The sequence below is a fragment of the Abrus precatorius genome, unplaced genomic scaffold, assembly GCF_003935025.1.
Source record: "Abrus precatorius isolate BTA unplaced genomic scaffold, Abrus_2018 Scaffold9, whole genome shotgun sequence".
NCBI lineage: Eukaryota > Viridiplantae > Streptophyta > Magnoliopsida > Fabales > Fabaceae > Abrus > Abrus precatorius.
The window spans coordinates 19,959,411-19,978,713 of record NW_020874439.1 but is presented as its reverse complement, the minus strand read 5'-3'; the positions used below and the strand labels follow the sequence as shown (position 1 = coordinate 19,978,713).

At 27.7% G+C, this 19,303-nt stretch overlaps 2 protein-coding genes across 3 annotated transcripts; both read left to right on the top strand.

Annotated features, from left to right (window-relative positions):
- Positions 1-13,898: 13,898 nt before the first annotated feature.
- Positions 13,899-15,712, top strand: LOC113851469 (macrophage migration inhibitory factor homolog). The gene is made up of 2 exons (XM_027481964.1): positions 13,899-14,009; positions 15,485-15,712. Exons 1-2 carry the CDS (start codon positions 13,899-13,901, stop codon positions 15,710-15,712), a joined length of 339 nt encoding a protein of 112 aa, XP_027337765.1.
- Positions 15,713-16,523: 811 nt separating this feature from the next.
- On the top strand, positions 16,524-19,047 carry LOC113850456 (macrophage migration inhibitory factor homolog). Of its 2 annotated transcripts, none has more exons than XM_027481011.1 (3): positions 16,524-16,773; positions 17,601-17,801; positions 18,759-19,047. In XM_027481011.1, the coding sequence occupies exons 1-3, from the start codon at positions 16,663-16,665 to the stop codon at positions 18,792-18,794; spliced, it is 348 nt and encodes a 115-aa protein (XP_027336812.1). In that variant the 5' UTR covers positions 16,524-16,662; the 3' UTR covers positions 18,795-19,047. The 2 variants fall into 2 exon arrangements, with proteins under 2 accessions (XP_027336812.1, XP_027336811.1); XM_027481010.1 differs by lacking the exon at positions 18,759-19,047 and adding an exon at positions 17,879-17,932 and having other exon boundaries at positions 16,663-16,773.
- Positions 19,048-19,303: the final 256 nt, after the last annotated feature.

Here is a 19,303-nt window from a genome sequence, read left to right as displayed (position 1 = left end):
CAAATTTTTCAAAGAAATTTGTGAACTTACCTTCTTTTTAATAACAATAAAAGAATCTTTATTTTTTCTAACTTGTAGTAGCTTGAACCTTTTGTTCATTATCAGGAAATTAATTGTAATATATTATAAATTTCTTGATAGTGCTGATTTTGACATAGATTGTTAATGGAATAAGCTTTGGCCTCTTGTGCTAGGATGAGGGCAGGGAGGAAAAACAAACTTTTAATATCGGTAGGACTCTACTTTTTTATCCAGATTCAGTGGTCAGCTCTGTATGTGGTAGAAATTTGGAGAAGTATCAACTTGGTGGAGTTATATTTGGTTGCAAGAACCATAAAATAAAAGAATGTCAATCAAAACAACTCTTTGGTTACTCTTTCCCTCTTTTGCGTTTCATGGCTTTTATTGTAGCATTTGTAACATACTGATAACCATTAGTATGACTCTACAAGGTAAAAACATATTGGAACAGTGATCTGATACACTGGAAATTTGACTGTGTTGCGCCCATTCTATATAACACAGCCGCACTTAAATACTGTACTTGAATTGTGTATTTTTCTAAATGCTTGAAATTTGGATGATTGATATGATAATATAATAAAATTATTTGTTTTTACAATGAAATCCCTCATTTTGAGGGTGGTGTTATGTTGTCATTAACTAAAAGGAATGTGTTTTGCTTAACAAGGTTACCAGCTCAACACTTTTCCTATGTGAAGAACATTGATCCTTGGTTGCCTCTATTTCTGTTCAACTATAGTGACAGAAGGCTTCATGGAATTTTTGAGGCATCTAGCAAGGGGAAAATGTATATAGACCCTTATGCATGGATTGGTGATTGTTAAGAATTAGACAGAATACAATATCCTGCACAGGTATCACTAGCTATATCTATCTGCCAAACTCTATTTCATATGGTTCAAGATAATAGTGGTCATGATTCATCAAATGCCCTTACTTTAATACCTTTCTGCTTCTAATGTTTAAAGTAAAATTTCGTGTTCGGCTTCAGTGCCAGCCACTGTCCGAAGACAAATTTGGACAAGTAATTTCTGACAACTACTACACCAATAACCACTTTTGGTTTGAGCTAGACCATAGACAAACAACCAAGCTTATGTCATTACTAGCATCTTCAGCATTTGCCCCTAGTTGTAATATGGAGTGCAGAGTTGTTTCTCCGTCTCTTCCATCAACTCTAAAGGAAGGTCTGGCATTTGAAACACCTGAATTAGAGACACAACTTTCTATTATCTCAAGTAGAAGAACAGATTCCACTGAAACCACTCCTTTAAATGGAATAGTTAAGGAGGTTAATGAGGATGAGATGAACCTTGTTTATATGAAAATAAAGGAATTGGCTCTTGATCATGCAAGTCAACACCTCTGTGTCAAACAATATAAATGATACTGATGAGAATGGTATATGCACGGTGGAAAAGGGTCATCTTGATGTATCAGCAAGTCTAAAGAAGGAAGAGAGTTCAAGTCCTCTATTTGATTACCAAAAGGTAGGCAAGGTGGTTGATGATTAAAATGCATTTTTAAAAGATGTAAATTAGTACATGTAGCTAACCTTACTTCTTTTGTTATTTTATAGTTAATGCAAGAAGTTGAGGAACTGAGAGCTCATAAGAAAATACAAATACAGAGGAATTGTTACCTAGAACATAAACTGGTACTCTTTTATTTCTTACAGATCCTAGCTAAATTTTATCATATCTTTTAACTGTTTCTCCACCCCTTGCATCTTTACGTATATCGTGGGCATGCATTAAAGTATATGCTATATGGTTTTCACACTTAATAGTCACAACTTGACCAAATATATAAATGTTAACCTAATTTATGGATTCTTTTTAAGTAACTATCCCATGTTGATTTTAAACTTCTTCCTCTGAATTTTTAATTCCTCAAATATGCAGATAACATGCTGCTTTGCTTCTCGCTAGTTGTTATTCATTAACTCTGTCACCTGCTTACCATATTTTTCATAAAAATTTGCCCACAATTCATCCACTCATGCAGTGGCTGTTATGCATCCAAAATCCCAAAGTTTTATTCCTCTTAAGTTCAATAAAACGTAAGTCGATGAAGTAATGCTAAAAATAATCTTCAGAAGCAAAATAAGGGTAATATAAGTACTAATGCATGTTTGAGTAAAGGTACATTTAAGGACAATAATAAAATGAAGTATACGAAGCCATGGCTAAGCATGAATTGGTTATTTGAGAAATTCAATTAGGCATTAACGAGTAAGAAGTGGTAAATTGGCAGTAGCTATGATCAAAAGTAAGTTGGATCATTTGAGTGACATTTATCTATGTGATGTTGAAGACATAATCATCAGATTCGAAGTAGCCTTACTACCTTTAGTTGTGTTCAATTTCTATTTTTCATGTCATAAGCCTTTCCCATATCAATATTGGCTTATTTCATGTCATTCCAGGTGGAGGCAGAATTGGAAATTCAGCATCTAAAAGATCGTTGTACAATGCTAGAATCTGCAATTAATCTTCAGACCCATGTTGAGAAGAAAGTCATCCGGTTATCTAAACAGCATATAGACCCTAAAGAGTCATAATTTTTAAAAGCAGGTTTTGATGGAGAATCAATGGTTATCACCTGTGGATTTGTATTGTCCTTCCTATAATTTGATCAAATCTCTCTATCCATTGAACTAGGTTCACTCGTATGCTTCAATAGTACAGCTAAATGGTGAGCTTGTTTTTTTTTTTTGGCAGAAATGGTTATGTTTGGAATTGCATTGGTATTACATAAAATGTGAAATATGCTGAATTAAATATTTTATTTTTTGCATGTGAGATGAAAATTTTGACATCTACACATGTAGTTGAATCCCACTGCCCAATTCTCAACGAGTGGATCTTGTCCCTGTCTTTGAATCAAAAAAGAGGAAGCTTAGCTGTAGTTTCTTTGACCAAAAGAGTATTTGCTGTTGATGGTGCCAATGGAATTGACTGCTTTCCGGATACAGAGGTGCTTGATTTAGAAATTGAAAAGTGGATATCTGTACATTCAATGATACAGATCATACATTAAAATCATAAAATGTGTCCATCATGGAATATTGATTGTTAGTATTGCTGTTACATGATTCCTTTGTTGAAAAATTATAGTAAGAAATGATATGACATGTTTCGGGAGATGATTTATTGTCGATGTGATTTAAAGTAGCTGATCAATAATTTAATTTGAAGCATACAGATTCTGTTTTTAAGGATTATTTTGGTGCAGTTGAATATTTTTAAAGATATACCAGACTTTTCTTGTGTAAAAAAATAAATATAATAAAAAAAATTTAAGTATTTTTTGTCAATTTCTTTCAATTTTTTAAAATATTTAAAATATTTTAATCATTATAATTACTTATATAAATGTTAATAACAATTAAATTAAAATAATAAAATAAAATTAATAAATAATAAATTCTATTGAAATATAATTATATTATTTTTCAACATGAATAGAAGCATAATTATAGATGTTTTACCTTGGACTTTGAGACATACATTTCTTAATCTCTGGCTGGTTGATGCTTTCCATTTACTTTCTTCTTTATTTCTTACAAGACACTTTCAGATATTGAAAATAGTTGATGTATTATTTTTGAAAAAATTAATTTCAATACTTAAAATTTACTCTTAATCATAGTCAAATTCTATTTATATAAATTACTAAGAAGATAGAAAAGTTTAATAATATAGAATAAAAATGCACAAAGACCAACAAAGATTTATAAAAAGATGTTAAGAAAAGGAACAAAGAGATATATCATGGAAGCTTGAATCATAGTATACTTCAAATCATTGCATCAAGTTCTATAATTGATGGGTACTTTGAATCGGGTAACAGCTGTTGAACGTTCTCGAAACACTAAAGTCAATAACTTAAAAGAAAGCCGATCCTTCCAATTGAGCACATGCGTGTACATATTATAAGGATTATTAGTTTAATTAATTTTGCTTCACCTGAACTTTTAAATAATTATTATACTTAATCATATTAATTAAGTTCAATATACACTTTAATTAAATTTAATATTTATACTAATGAATTTTTTTATGATAAATAAATATTTAGAATATACAATAATTGGTGATTTTAAGAAAACAAAATTTATAATTAATATATTTATTAATTAATTTTAAATTAAAATGGTTTAAAATAAATAAATGTAAACACACTTAAAATTTTGTCTTATAAAACAATGAAAAAAAGGTAGCCACGAGTTCTTAAAAAGTCAAATCCCATAATATCTCGTAAGCATAGTAAAGAGAAAAGGAGCTTTATCCCAAACTTAAATAGCTACACCATTACCAATTTTTTGTTGGCTAAGCATGAAAAATAACTCTTCAAATATTAGACAGTTGTTGATATTTACCAATTGAAGCAGAATTACCAACCTTAAACTTATATTTGATCCTATGAATATTAAACCATAAAGCATAAGGAAAATTGATAAGGTGACATTCTTATATATAGTCTATGAAAATCTCAACCCACCTTCAAATTTAAAGGAGTAAATTTTGTTCAAGTTAATGAAACGACATTTTTTTAATTTTTAATAAATTATCATTCTATTATTTTATTTGAGATTTTAGTTTATTTTTCATTAAAATTATTATATTTACCCTTAAAATTAGTTAAATTTCTCTCGGTCTTATTGCGAGAAGCGATAATAATGTAACTTAGTTAAAAGGAGTCAAATCATCAACAAAAGTTGAAAAGATAAAAGAATTAGTATATTTGGATTATAATCTTTATCTTTCTGAATTTAAATTTTTGAATCGGTGACCTAATCTCTCTCTGTGTTTTCTCTACCTCAGACCCTAAGACTTCTATCTAAAACTCCTCTACTATTCACATATGCATAATTTTTTCTCCCATTCTAATTGCCACCTTCATGCGAACTATAAGATGTGACGTTTTCTATCACATAGTTGGTGTTTTTGATAGAACAAATTAGTTACAAGGTTTTTGTTTTCTTATTATTTATGATTATGAATGTTTTATGTTTAGTTTTTTATGCTTTCACTAGTATGATTATGTGTCACTAAATGCCCTATGCCATTAGGCTATGGTTAATTTGTGTGATGTAATCCTCTTTTAACCCCAATTTGATTTTATGTCATTGATGTTATTTATCAATTAAAATTGTCTCTTTATTGTCTTGATATTCTTGATTAATTAAATAAAGGTTAATCTTAGTTAATTAATTAATAAGTGATTATACCATTAATTGATTAATGCAACTGATATAATTTGAGTTTAGGCATTATAAGATCAATTTATCACTTAAATTTTTAATCAGTTAAATGAGGTTAACAAATCTAGTGATTTTTAATGCTCTTATTTATTTATTTATTATTGTCTATGATAATTAGAGTAACACATAAATAAGAAGACAATCATTTCCTATAATCATTAAATAGTAGTAAAAATTAATTAGATGAATGTTAATTGTTATTACAAAATGGGATAGAATTAAACTCTAAGATATATGAATAATCATAAGAAGAAATTGAAACCCTCAACTTTCATTCATATTATATCAACTCTACAATTTTGTCATCTCTTGTCTTCTTTAAATTTTTATTTGCTTTGGTTTTTATTATTTTCAATCTCAGTTCTCAACTTTTGAATTTGCTTAACCTTCAAGAAATAATAGTAGTGAGTGATTACAAATATAGTCTCTATGAGAACAATATAGAAAAGTTCTAAAATATTTTTTTTTTATTTATTGTGATCATAGATACACTTGCTCATAGATTAAAAACTTTTTAGAGTACTAAACCTGTAACAATTCCATAAAGCCTCAAATAAATTGTTTATAAGGTTTATTATTTTATTCAAAAATTGATAAAGGATAAGGATTTAACTTACCAAAATAAAAGCATTTTGAGTTTCCATAATGTAATTAGTAATACTAAATAGGCTATTTTGAGCAATCTACCATCCAAGAATAAAGATTTAACTTACCATGATGAAAGCATATTTCTAATTTTATCAATGAAGCGAGTAAAAATTTGTTTATTAGCTTAATTGGATATAATGAAAATACCAAGATAAAACTCTATATTTTTAAACTGGTTATTTTTAAAGTATTTATATTAAAAGAATATATATATATATATATATATATATATATGCTATATTTATCTTTATTAATCTTTTGATCAAAAGCCTTACAGAACTTATGCCAAACCTAATTGATCTTATAGGCTTGATCTAAAGAGACTTTAGCAATCAATAAATTATTATTTGCAAAAAAAAATAAAAAATAGGACTATTATAAACAAAACGAAAAGAAAATCAACTCCCATTATTAATCTTATCTCTAATAGAATAGACAAATTTTTCAATAAAAAAACAAAATGATAAGAAAAATTAGATCCTTTCATCTAATGTCTCTAAAAGAAAGAAAACTATAGAATAAGTACTATTTCAATTAATACGTAACATCCTAAATCTTTTAAATTTTAAAAGCTACTTATTTCATTTATACAACTCAGTATACTGTATAAATATTTCATATATGAAAAATATTGTCAGTATAAATAGATAAAATACTTATTTGTAATTAATATCGTTTACAAGATTTACTAATACAGAAATTATTAAATAAATAATAGTAAGCATAAATTATAATTACTTGAAATAAATTTTTACAACATTGGTACAAAACCTGCAGTAATACATGTTTCATATAATAATTTACAAACTATTTGGTAAAACAAGTGAGACTCAAAATAATATATACATGACCAAAATAATTACATCTCAAAGACAATTTAAGTCACAGAGCAACCCCAAAATATATTCCAACACTGAGAACTCAGTACTAGTCAATTCCATGCCAGCTTTCTATCTCTGTTAGATCTTCAGAATCGAGATCATCATCTGATCCAATATAAAGATCGCCTGGATCAGTTGTAACTTCAATACCAGTAACTCTTTTAAAAGTCCATCTGGATAGTCTTCCGAGATGGTCATGATCGTGATAATGATAAGTAAACAGATATGTGATGGTTGCCGAAGTCCTAACAATACCACTATATATATAATAAATACACAGGGTCTGATGTATTCTATTCCTAGGAAAATCAAACGGAATATTACAAAAGAAATCCATTTCTAATGTAACAAGAGTTCTAGGTTTAGTTTCTACCACCGCAAATTTAAAGTAACACAGTCGTTGATATTCATTAAATACATAATTTAACCTATAATGTATTGAACTATCTACTAGTCTAATTCTTTCCTGAGGCTCTATCATCCTGATCTCCTGAAAATATTAGTAAGAATGAGCTTCTATTTTATCATTTAAACACAATATTAACTTAAAGACTAACATCATACCACGATCACAATCATAGAACACAAGGCAAGGAATCATAAAATCATGAATCTAAAAGCAATATATATCACATATACATATATTCCATCATAACTCATTACATTCCTCTTTTTCATATACGCACTCCTAATGTACTGTGATCACAGACATACGATACCTCCGACCGTTCTTGAGGTCTTACATAACTAGATAAATAGTCACCTGTCAGCCCAAGCATACGGATACAACGTATACAATAACAAGCCCATTAGCAAAGGTATAGTCAAGAGTCTAGTTAGAAAATGAGTGTGAGGCCATGTGATGCATTTGCTCTCAGAAAGAATGTGTACACATACGCGAATGTCGTTCACCACCCTACATTTCTCCCAGATTTCCTATCATCTCTGGACTCTATACCCCCAGTGTATCTCTGTAACTATTCACACTAGATCTATTTAACTTTTTACACTTATCTTATATTTTTCTTCATACTAAACTCGTTATTCAAGTAAGAGATTGTGCTTAGTAAAGCACTTCTGGACTAAGTTCCAAACAATAGACTACTCGAACATATCATTAACACCCAAAATCAGCTAAACATATATTTCATAACAATTCAATGTCAATCAATCATAAGAATCATACAAGAACTCATACATAAAATACTTTTATGATTATAAAATAGTTATTATGCTTAAAATCACAAAATAGAGTCCTTTTTACCTTGAAATGAAGTTTTGAAAGAACGTTTATGAAAGGTTTTGGTGAAAGGACCAAGATCTTCCTAGATATCATAAAAGAGAACATTTTGAGAACGGAAAAACTTAGAAAACAACCAAAAAGAGAAAACAAAGATCCAAGAACTTACTTGGAGTTGATTGATGTAGTTTCCAAACTTGGATTCGAAAGAAAGTTGAGGTTTTGGAGAGATTTTCTGAGAAGGGAGGTTTAGAGGTCGAGGGAACGGAGGAAGAGCTCAAAACTTGAAATGTAATCCAAGTTTTCTAACTTAGAAACTCTTAAATACCTCTTGACTCACGACATTCTCGCTACAGCAAGCCCTTCTCTCGCTATAGCGAAAAAACCAGATAAAATTATACTTTGTTGCCTGTCATTCTAGCTACCGCGAGAGTATCCTCGCTACAGCGAGAGAGCATCAGAATGCTTGATTTCTGAAAGTTCTTTCTCGTCACAGCGAGATATCCTGCAACTTACATTATTTAAACTCTCTAAAATTCAAATAACTTTACAAATACAACCAACATTCAATGCTATAATAATAAATATAAAAACGAGAATGTTACATAATACATATCGAAAAAAATATAATACACTGATATATAAGATTAATAAAATTAAAATTAAAATCAATGAGACAAAATGTGTCATAGATAAAATTTTAATTTAATTTATCACAAACCTTTTTTAAATCAAGCTTCATAATTATAAAACTAAATTTTCTTTTAAATTTTTAAATAAATAGACAACTTGTTTCAAGATTATAACATTATTAATACTTTGCCTACTAAGGATAAAGTTGCTTTGATTTCAAATATTCAATATGAAAGAAAGCATTTTAATCTATCATCCAATAATTATCAATTGATTTAATTCTAAAAATTGATATCGCCGATTAATTTTATCACTTAGTAAAAAAAGTTACTCATAACTCTTATCAATTATCAGTCAAACTGGTTGTTAATATACACTAGAGTATTGAGGAAAAATAATTTATTGGCAGGCATTAATATTAGGAAAATAAACCGAGTAACAGTTGCAACTATTTTTTTTTTCATAATATAAGACCTAATTAATCAATGATGCTAATTTTAAAGATCAATTCTAATATTTTTTTTCATAATATTCAGAATTAAAATATTTGGTGATAGAAATTTTAAATACCATATTAAAATTAAAAAAATCATAAAATATAATAATTTTCAAGTCAATCTTAATAAAGCAAACAATAGAAAGAATGAATAGTCAAGAAATTAGTAAACAATTTTTTATATTTCACTTTTTTATTTTTGTCTATAAAAAATATAAAAATATTAATTTATAAATAAAAATAAAATCTACACAATTTTTATAATTTTTAATAAATTTTTATATTTTTTTACATCACTTAAATTTCTACGTATTTTTAAGGTAAAAACATCTTGCTTATGTACTTGATTTTTTTATTTATTTAAATATTGTAAAATTAAAAAAAATCTTAATTTATTATTTTTCTAAAACTATTCCTTGTTGAAGTGTATTAGTTCACATGGTAATAATTTTGTCAAAATAGCTGATAAAAATATTAAATTTTTATTTTTTTAAAAATAAATTTCGTCACTAGAAATGCGAACTTGAAATAGAGAAATTAAATGTTAATTTTATCATACACAACGCGAAACTCTCTAATGGTGACACGTATCACAATATAAGTAAGTTTTGTCATGAAAATTGCACAACTTGCAGAAATCTGATACGGGACACAATTTAGACTTATTACCCCTTTTTATAACTTCAATACAATAAATATGTACTTTTTCATAAAAAAAAATTTATTTGTCAATATTTATCCTCAATCGTAAGGTTAACAAAACCTTAAAAATAAAAATAAAAAGTTAATATATAGAAAGTCTCATGAATTTCAAAGAAGCTTCTTATTTAAATTTTGTTTCCCTCCATGACTCATAGGTTGATGGGAGAGATTTGACCTCACACGTTTACCACACATGGTAAGATAAGAAAGATTATTAATTTATTTTAAATATATTTTTATTATTAATTAAAATTTATTATAAAATAAAAAAAATATGTGATTTTCAATTTAATAATTTTATTTATGTTTTTATGATAGTTAATACATTTTATTTAATAACTAAAAATATGTTATAAAAATATGTTAAAATGCATTTCTAACACTCATCTAATATCAATTATCAAATATAAAGATAAAAAAATATTAGTCAATATTTAAGAAAATAAAATTAATTTTTTATTAAAATATAAAAATATTCAATTTCATTATTTTAAATATATTTTAATTTAAATTTTAATAAAAAATATTTATTCTTTAATTGATATTTATTAACAAGTCTTCTATTACGTTAAAGTCAATAATCTTCTCTGGTCAATAATCTACACCAAAAACAAAATAGTGTTCTTATGTAAAGGTCAAGGTCAATAACCTCTGGTCAACTCGGTCAGTGAAGGAATATTAGATAAAAGTTCTTGTGTTTTAGAAAAATCGGTTTTTGAAAGTAAGTTATTTCGTTTCAACTTTTACAGTGGCGTTAATGTATTAATTTTTATTTAAAAATAAACTAGAAAGTCTGTAAATATAGATTTAATTAATTTAAAAAAATCATTAATGACGTTAAAAAAATGAATTTACACGTAATATATGTAAAACAAAATATACTATTTGATGATTCGTATTTTGTACTTACATTTATAACTGTATGATATCTTCTAAAATATCTTTTTTCTCTTTATGTATTGCATTTAACATGTTTTTGCATTTCTTGCATTAAATTGAAGTTTTCATAAATACTTGTTATCTTTATTTTATATTTTGTATTTTCTCTATTCTGACCTTTGTTCACTATTTTGGTCATAATTTTTTTTGCAGACCTCCTTTTTGTATGATTCTTTGAATTTTTGACTTTTTGGTCTTCAATTTGGACATATAAATCATGCTGTTTGGAGTTCAGAGATATTTTTTTTATTAATTTTTGAAATTCAGACTTAAAACATACTTTTTATATTTAGGGTTTCTACTTAGGGCTTTTATTTTATTTTTTCCAGAGGCCTTGGCCCATTTATTTTTATTTTCTTTTAAGATCAATACTTATAGGGGTTAGAGGTCGACTTTCAGGGACCTAGTGATTTTTTTAGTTTTAATTTCCTTTTCATAATTTCGTTGGAGAAATTTATATTTCCGTAAGGACCTTCTTTCCTATTTTTGAGAGTAAAATTTCTTTCATTTCATTCGCTTGCTTGCATCTCTTCGGATCCTGCTGTGTTCTCAATTATTTGTTGTCATAAAGCATCTCATCTCAAGCGTGGATTGCTAGATTGATTGAGCGCTCCAAGTTTGTCTTTTCACCTTTTCGCAATTCTTGATTAAGATTTGTGCATACTGAATTTGATTAAATTTGATTTTTGTTCTTGAATGTAATATCGATCGATTGGTTTCTATTGCATTTGAGTTTCGGACAAATTCGGTATAGTAATCCTAGTTTGCGTCTGTGGTTTGTAGGTTTAATTCATGTTAGTTTTAATTGTTCTTGTTTTCAATTTTTCATTTTTTTTTTATTTTCGTTTGTTTTTGTCTTAATTGATCTTGTTTTCAAATCATTCTCATTATTCAATTTTTGTTTTCAATTTTTTTAGATTCGTTTTCAAATTTTAAATTCAAATTTCTTTTCAAATTTATTTTTAGATTTGTTTTCAAATTTTGAATTTATTTTTATTATCAGATTTAGTTTTAGATTTGTTTTTAAATTTTAAATTCACATTCATTGTTTTGATCCGCTTTCATTTAAATTACTTTCATTTTTAATGCATATGTAAATCACAAACCTCTAATTTAATCACCGTTACATGTTTAAAAATTAAAATAGAATGATTTATATTCTTATGAGATGACTTAGGCTTGTTCCCAATATTGTATGTTTATCTGAAAATTCTAGTTTTTGTTTGAAACTATTATGACTAGTTGTCACTATTACTTGTTGTACTTATATGAAGAATGTTATGAATTCCTAATGAAATAAGTGTGTTTGATTAGCAGATAAAAAACTTTCAATTTTGAGGTTTTAAAGGTGAGATCATTTGGATTATATATGAACAATAATTATATTTTCTAACTTTGAATATTATTTGATTTAATCATAATTCAATTATGATTTCATTACAAATTTACCTAGGAATAAATGTTAACGCAGAGGTCGTACCTTTTTTTTACTAGTTTATTTTTCAGTTCAATTCCTGAAAACATATGCATAAAGTTATATATATATATATATATATATATATATATATATATATATAAAATTTTTTGTTTGCTTTATTCTTCCTTCGGTCAATTTTATAATAATCTTTTAAAAATCTAAATTGATCATTAATGTAAAATTCTTTACAGTGATTTGAAAACAATTTTACTTTGATAATTATTACTTTATATATTTACTCTTTATTATTTCATTTTTAACAATTAATATAATTTAACTTCCACAGTATATACTCATATTTATTTGTACATCCAAGTAAAAATCTAAAATAATATTAATTATTATTATTTCACCTCTATATAAAAATTTTAGATACAATAAATGAAGCATTTAGACTAACTGACTTACTAAAAGATTAAAGAGAAATTCACTAATAAAGCGGATATTAGGAACTCTGTTAAATGATTATAATAAAATGATTAACTTTTTTTTAATTCATAAAATATTTATTTTTGGTATAAATAAATATCAGCTACATTTTTATTTATCTGTTTAATGAAACAAAATATATATATAAACTAATTATTTGGAGATAATATTATGAAAAACAGTCATAGTAAAAAAATTTCTGAAGTTCATGTCCTCACACATTGAAATTCACCATGCTCATAATACTATTTTGGACCACGCGTATCCAAGAAGCCTCAAGCGCTACAAACATCAAGTATACTATTTATTTTTCATAAAAAAATAACATAAATGTTTATATAAGAGAAAAGAGAATTCAGAATGTCTTTAACTATTTATATAACATCAAGTATACTATTTTTTTTTTCTTTTTTAATACACTAAAGTTGTCTTAAACTCTTTTTCACTTGAGAATTAAAATGTTTCCTTATAACAACTCCACTAGTCACCAAAAATCAATCATCTCTAAGGAATGCCTCTATACAGAAACAGTACTAACTCTTAAGTATTGAATACTAATAAATTTAATTACTTTATTAAATTAATTATTAAACTTACTAATTTAAGGTCTCTTTTTCCCTATTCAAATCATATAAATATTTTATATGATAAAAAGATATTAGTAAAAGTATAATAATTAATATCATTTCCCCTAAACATATAAATAAAAATATATATAGTAGATACATATGTAATATTAGAAAAAATTACAGAAACCACGTCAATTCTTGATAATAGAAAAACAAATAAAAACATTTGGTAAATTCTTTTTCAAGGGTGGTGTTAAATGGATGAAATTTAATAATATATGTCACATGGTGTATTAGATTATATTTTCTATTGATCAAACGTCACTCTTTGGAGAATTGACGGAATTGAGGCAGGTTATACCAGGTATGGACTAAGTCAAAAAAACATTTATTTTTCTATTTTATGATAATGAAAAAGAGAGGCATTATGGATGTTGCTATCCATGGTCCAAGCCAAGGATTCCATTACAAATTGGTGGAAACAGTGAAAGTCAGCATTGCACTTACATCATATATATATATATATGCAAGATGGGATTGCAACACATTGGGACTTGAAAAAGTTAAGAGTTCCAAGAAAAAAGGGAGAAGATGCCTTGTCTTTACATCTCCACCAACATTAACTTAGATGGGGTGAACATAGATCCCATCTTTTCTGAAGCCACCACTGCTATCTCCACGATCATCGGCAGACCAGAGAAGGTATGCCACACTACTCTCTCTTCCTCTCTTATCACTGTTTTCCAATTATGGGTTCTGAAAATTCGGTCTCAAGATGAGCTGATTCCTTCTGGGTTTGACACAAATATTGATTATGATTGATGAGTTTTGTTGCTCATTTGTTTCGTTAATTATGGTTCATTTTAAGTTATTCGTATTTTTTGTTCTGTTTATTGTAAATTTTGATGCAGCTTTATCCTGCTAGATTAAGATTACTCTTAACAACTTAATTTATAGTAAAGATTAAAGATTCTAATTTATATGTAAAATTGGACCAAAGTTTAAATTTGACAGATTTTTGTTAAGTATGAATGTTCATAAGTGCAGGCTTTTGATTCCTCTGCAGTTGAGCAACTGCCCCATTTTCTTTTCTGCTTCTTTTTTATATTTAGTTTTTTTTTAAATGTTATCTATACACTCTTTTAAATATATTTTTTAATTTCTTTTTAAAAATTAAAATATTTTATTTTTTACATGTTGATTTGCCTAAAAAATAAAAAAAAATATATGGAAAAGAATATATGGCTAACATTCTCCTAATTTAATCATGCGTCTAAAATAATTCAGATAATTACTATTCATAATTACCGATTCTCATGAGTTGAGCATTAAAAATTTATTTCGTTTGCAGTAGTTTATTGGTCATTAAAAGAAGGCATGGTTAAAATTTAATTTTTTATTAAAAAATTACTATTTATTATTAATAGAATTTTAATAATTATTTTAAGTTTTAACCAGTATTGTTAGAACATAGATTAATAAGACTTAAATAAAAAAATTCAGTCAATTTAAAAAAAAAAAAAAGAATTCGTAACCATAAAAGTTGATAAAACGCGTAGATCAGTTTAATAGTGTTAAAGTTGTACGTTGGAATTCCGTAAAAATTATATTAAAACAGTGCCTCAAATTCCAAAACATTATGAATACTACTAAAATTGTCAGGAAAATGAAATAAACTAATCCAAATGGTAACAGAACAGGCCAGTTAAAGAAGACCGGCAAGTTGGAAGGTTTACTCTGAAGGGTGGAGTGCCATAAATATTTTAATACCATTTGATATAGTTTTAAGTCACATGAAATCAGATCAGTAGAATACAATAAGTGATAGGATATAAAAGACACCATATTGCAAATAATGTCATGATTGAGTTAAGACAAGGAAAGTTCAACGAATCAGAGTGAAGTAATTAATTAAATAGAAGATAATAGAGACCATGGCCATGGATCCTTCTATTGCTTGTAACGTGTCCAATGGAAACGATCAAGGGTAGTGGAAGAAGTGAAGTTCTCTAAATATTGCACTTTATCCTGAATCGGTCCTCAAGTACACGTCACCATTATTTGTTTGGGACCACTTCACTAACCCCACTATTATTTGTTTAACTTACGCCTTCTTTATACCAATAGTGTAATATGCATTGTGACTTGGAGTCTTTGTTGTGACTATGTGTGTGCAGTTTGTGATGATCATATTGAAGGGGTCAGTGCCAATATCTTTTGAGGGTAACAAAGAACCAGCTGCATATGCTGAGATAGTTTCAATGGGTGGCATAGATTCAGAAGTGAAGAGGAAGCTAATTAATACCATTGGCACCATATTGCAATCCAAGCTATCAATACCAAGAACACGATTTTTTCTCAAAGTCTTTGACACAACACTTTTTCGTAATAAATCCAAAATGTAATGCTTCATCTGATTCTGACATACCACAATATTGTTATCTAATTATTTATCAATGAGATTTAACGTGTGTATTGCTACTAATATTTCCATGTATTCTTGACTTTCGTACTGAATAAAAAATTTGTTTAAGTTAAATTTAAGTTTGTAATATTCATTATTTTTTATTCAAAATATTGCTATTGTAATTTTGTATTTTTAATGTAGTAATTTTTAAAATAAAAATTATTACTTTTAAATATTTAAACTTGACATAAATGTTAAATTTAGCGAAATCGTAAAAGAATCTTACATAATTATCTTTTTTCTTGAGCGCGGTATTTTCATAGAATAATTAGTTGGATTTACTTTTATGGCCCTTATATTCCTATTCTGTCTTTAATTGTATTTATTATATATTTTAATTGATTAATAAAATAAAAATTAAACTCATACTTTATTTTTATATATTATAAATTTAAGTTAATTGAATAATTATAAGTTTATAACTAACTATCTTGACAGAAGGCTTTGGTAGGCGTTCACAGTCAATGAACTTAAAGCTGAAGCATGCATTTATCATCATAATTATTGACAGCTAAACCCACAAATATATTACGCAAAACTGACCAGAGAACCAATAATTGGTCAATACAAACAATTAATACTAATAAAGCCTAAAATTATATGAGATTCTTCGTGATAATACTTAATTATTAGAAAGGGAAAACAAATGAAGTATAATTTTTAAAAGACTTTTAATATTATTTTTTGAGTCTTGTCTGTGCGTAATTTTAGGCATTAAATAATTAAGAGAAGTAGTTTGGTAAATGGGCATTGTTGAGAGAGAGAGAGAGAGAAAGAGATGCATCCTTCGATGACTTATGATAAACGAGAAGAAACGGCAATATCTTGGAAGGGTTTTAACTATTTGGCAGTTGCGGAGTGCAGAGATAGTAACAGAAGAGCGAAACGATGCCGTGTCTCAACCTCACTACCAACGTCTCACTTGACGGCGTCGACACCTCTTCCATCCTCTCCGAAGCCACCTCCTCCGTCGCCGCTATCATCTGCAAACCCGAGGCCGTGCGTTCTTTTCTTTTTTCGAAATTTTATTTATGCTGATCATTCGTAATTTGTTTCCTAAATGGTGAAATCTAAATTAGGTTTGTAATTGGTCGATTTTGGTAGCTTATTAGAGTGTTTCTCTTGCTGAATAGTTATGTATATGTGTGACAAGTGACTAATTTGCTGATAAAAATCTAGCTGATAACTATGGATAAGGTAGGAATGGTTTTCTCTGTTATTACTTTTTTGCCTTCAGCACCCTGTTCAAGAATTTAAAAAAAAAAACAAATAGTTAGAATATTGAAATATATATTTAATTAATTGACAGTGTTTGGCATGGAAGCATATACACTTTCAAATAGTAGTAATGTACGCACCCTGCGCGGACTAGTTGCATTTTTTATTTTTTTTATCTTTGGGCTTTACATTTCTTTAACTTACGAAAATAAATTAGAATAATATAATAAGTAGATAAATTTTGGCATTTTATTATGTCTATAGTGAATTATGCTCATTTTTAAAACCTGCATTCTCTATGGTGATTTCTAGTGTTCTGTTTTATATTAACTTTATCTGTTGTATTATGGCTGTGTTGTGTCGTATGAATTTTTAAAATTTTCCGTAGTCCTGTGTGTGAGTTATCTATATCTTGTATCGTATCCGGGTTTCCTAGTTCGAGTCTGGGTTTGTAGTCACTGTGAATGCTATCCTGGATAATTTTCCAGATAGTCAAATATCTTACTGTTGGTTGTTTTGCTAATGTTAATGCATGTTTCTTGCTTTTTTTCATCAAATTTTCATGTCTTGACTTGTTTAGATTGTTCTGCCCTTTGTTGGTTTTGCAGTATGTGATGATTGTGCTGAAAGGATCAGTACCCATATCTTTTGGTGGGAATGAGCAGCCAGCGGCTTATGGAGAATTGGTGTCCATTGGTGGCATTAACCCTAGTACGAACAAGAAATTTAGTGCTGCAATTGCTTCAATTCTCGAAACCAGGTTGTCTGTGCCCAAGTCGAGGTTCTTCTTGAAATTCTATGACACTGAGGCAAGTGCCTAAAATTGCGCTGTCCTGGAAAGAAGGCCATGAACTCTTTTCTTATTGCATTCTTTGTATTTGTTTAGGTCCATCAGAGTCAAGAGTATGCACAGTGTTTACATCCTTTACACCAGCACTAGATAATTTAAATTAATCCTTATTGTTAAAGACTGTCGATATAGCCCATTCTTTTTAAATTAATAATATTATCCGTTTCCTTTTTAGTTAATGTTTGGTATTATGAATCTTTTAACTTTTTTAAAAGTGTTACTTAAAAAGGTTTTTTATCCATATTTAATATAAGATTAAAAAAATTTTAAAAAATTTAAATTGTGAAAAAATTGAAATTTTTATTTTCTCATTTCAATAAAGGTATCTTTAACTTTCTTAGAATTTGAAACTTTCAGATAAAAATGTCTCTTTAATCTTACTTTACTTTACACATTCTAAATCATTTTTATACTTTCTCTTTTCTCTATTTCACTGGTCTCTTTCAGGTTCTCTTGTCTATAGTTGCTCTACTCTTATTCTTTAGTAAGTATGTATTCTTATTTTTGTTCATTTTTCTCTCTCAATTGTCATTATTTGTCTGCTTCTTTGTTCCTTTATTTTTTTTTGTTGATTTACTTGTCGCCATTATCCGTAGAACTTTATATAGCTTATATTTAAGTTAAAGGTATTTTTATAAAAGTAATAACATTAATAGGTAAGTTTTTTTAATATTAAATATGAGAATAAGAAAAAATAAAAAAAATTCTTGAAAAAGTTACTTAGTAAACAAATATAGATAACATCTGAGAAATATATTCTAGAGAATCTCACTTAAAAATATTCTGAATGCCAAACACTCCATTAACGTCAACTTTCACTATTTCTAGGGTCTACTTTTATGTCCAAGAAATAGTTAGCTTCTTTTAATTGTCTTGGCTTATGCTTGATGATAACGGTGCTTTGTTTGTTCGGCAGGGTTCCAACTTTGGATGGGATGGATCTACATTCTGAATTTCATGTTACTTTGATTGTGGTACGTTGTACATTGGATGGAGTCTTCATTATGTTTTTTCACCTGTGTTTATGTCTATGTTTGAAGTCATAACTCATATAATATATGTATATGGGGTTTCTTGTACCCTAAGCGTGGTCATCATGCAAATGTAACTTCATTAATTGAAAGGATATATGGGGATCATATACGTTTATGACACTGTGATCAGATCAACATCTTGATCCTTATGTTATTGGTAATAGTTCTATGATTGATTAATGGGTGATCTTTGCTCTCTATCTCTACAATAGTTGATTGGAATCATATTCTTTAAATGTGTTGGAATCATTTTCTTTAGAATGTGAACTGGTTTAAAGATAGTGGCTGTTAAGCGCTACCATCCAGACTCCAGTTAGTACTGCATGTTGGGATTGGGATGGTCCAATGAATTTCTCTCTGGAGGAATAACTTGGATGAGTAGCGGTCAAACATGCCTCAGTTCAAAAGGATGAAGAATTAAGGGCAT

Coding starts and splice junctions, on each gene's coding strand:
- LOC113851469 (XM_027481964.1), top strand. CDS start 13,899: ATGCCTTGTCTTTACATCTCCACCAACATTAACTTAGATGGGGTGAAC. Junction 14,010..15,484: donor TCATCGGCAGACCAGAGAAG/GTATGCCACACT, acceptor ATGTGTGTGCAG/TTTGTGATGATCATATTGAA.
- LOC113850456 (XM_027481010.1), top strand. CDS start 16,663: ATGCCGTGTCTCAACCTCACTACCAACGTCTCACTTGACGGCGTCGAC. Junction 16,774..17,600: donor TCATCTGCAAACCCGAGGCC/GTGCGTTCTTTT, acceptor TTGGTTTTGCAG/TATGTGATGATTGTGCTGAA. Junction 17,802..17,878: donor TGAAATTCTATGACACTGAG/GCAAGTGCCTAA, acceptor GTATTTGTTTAG/GTCCATCAGAGTCAAGAGTA.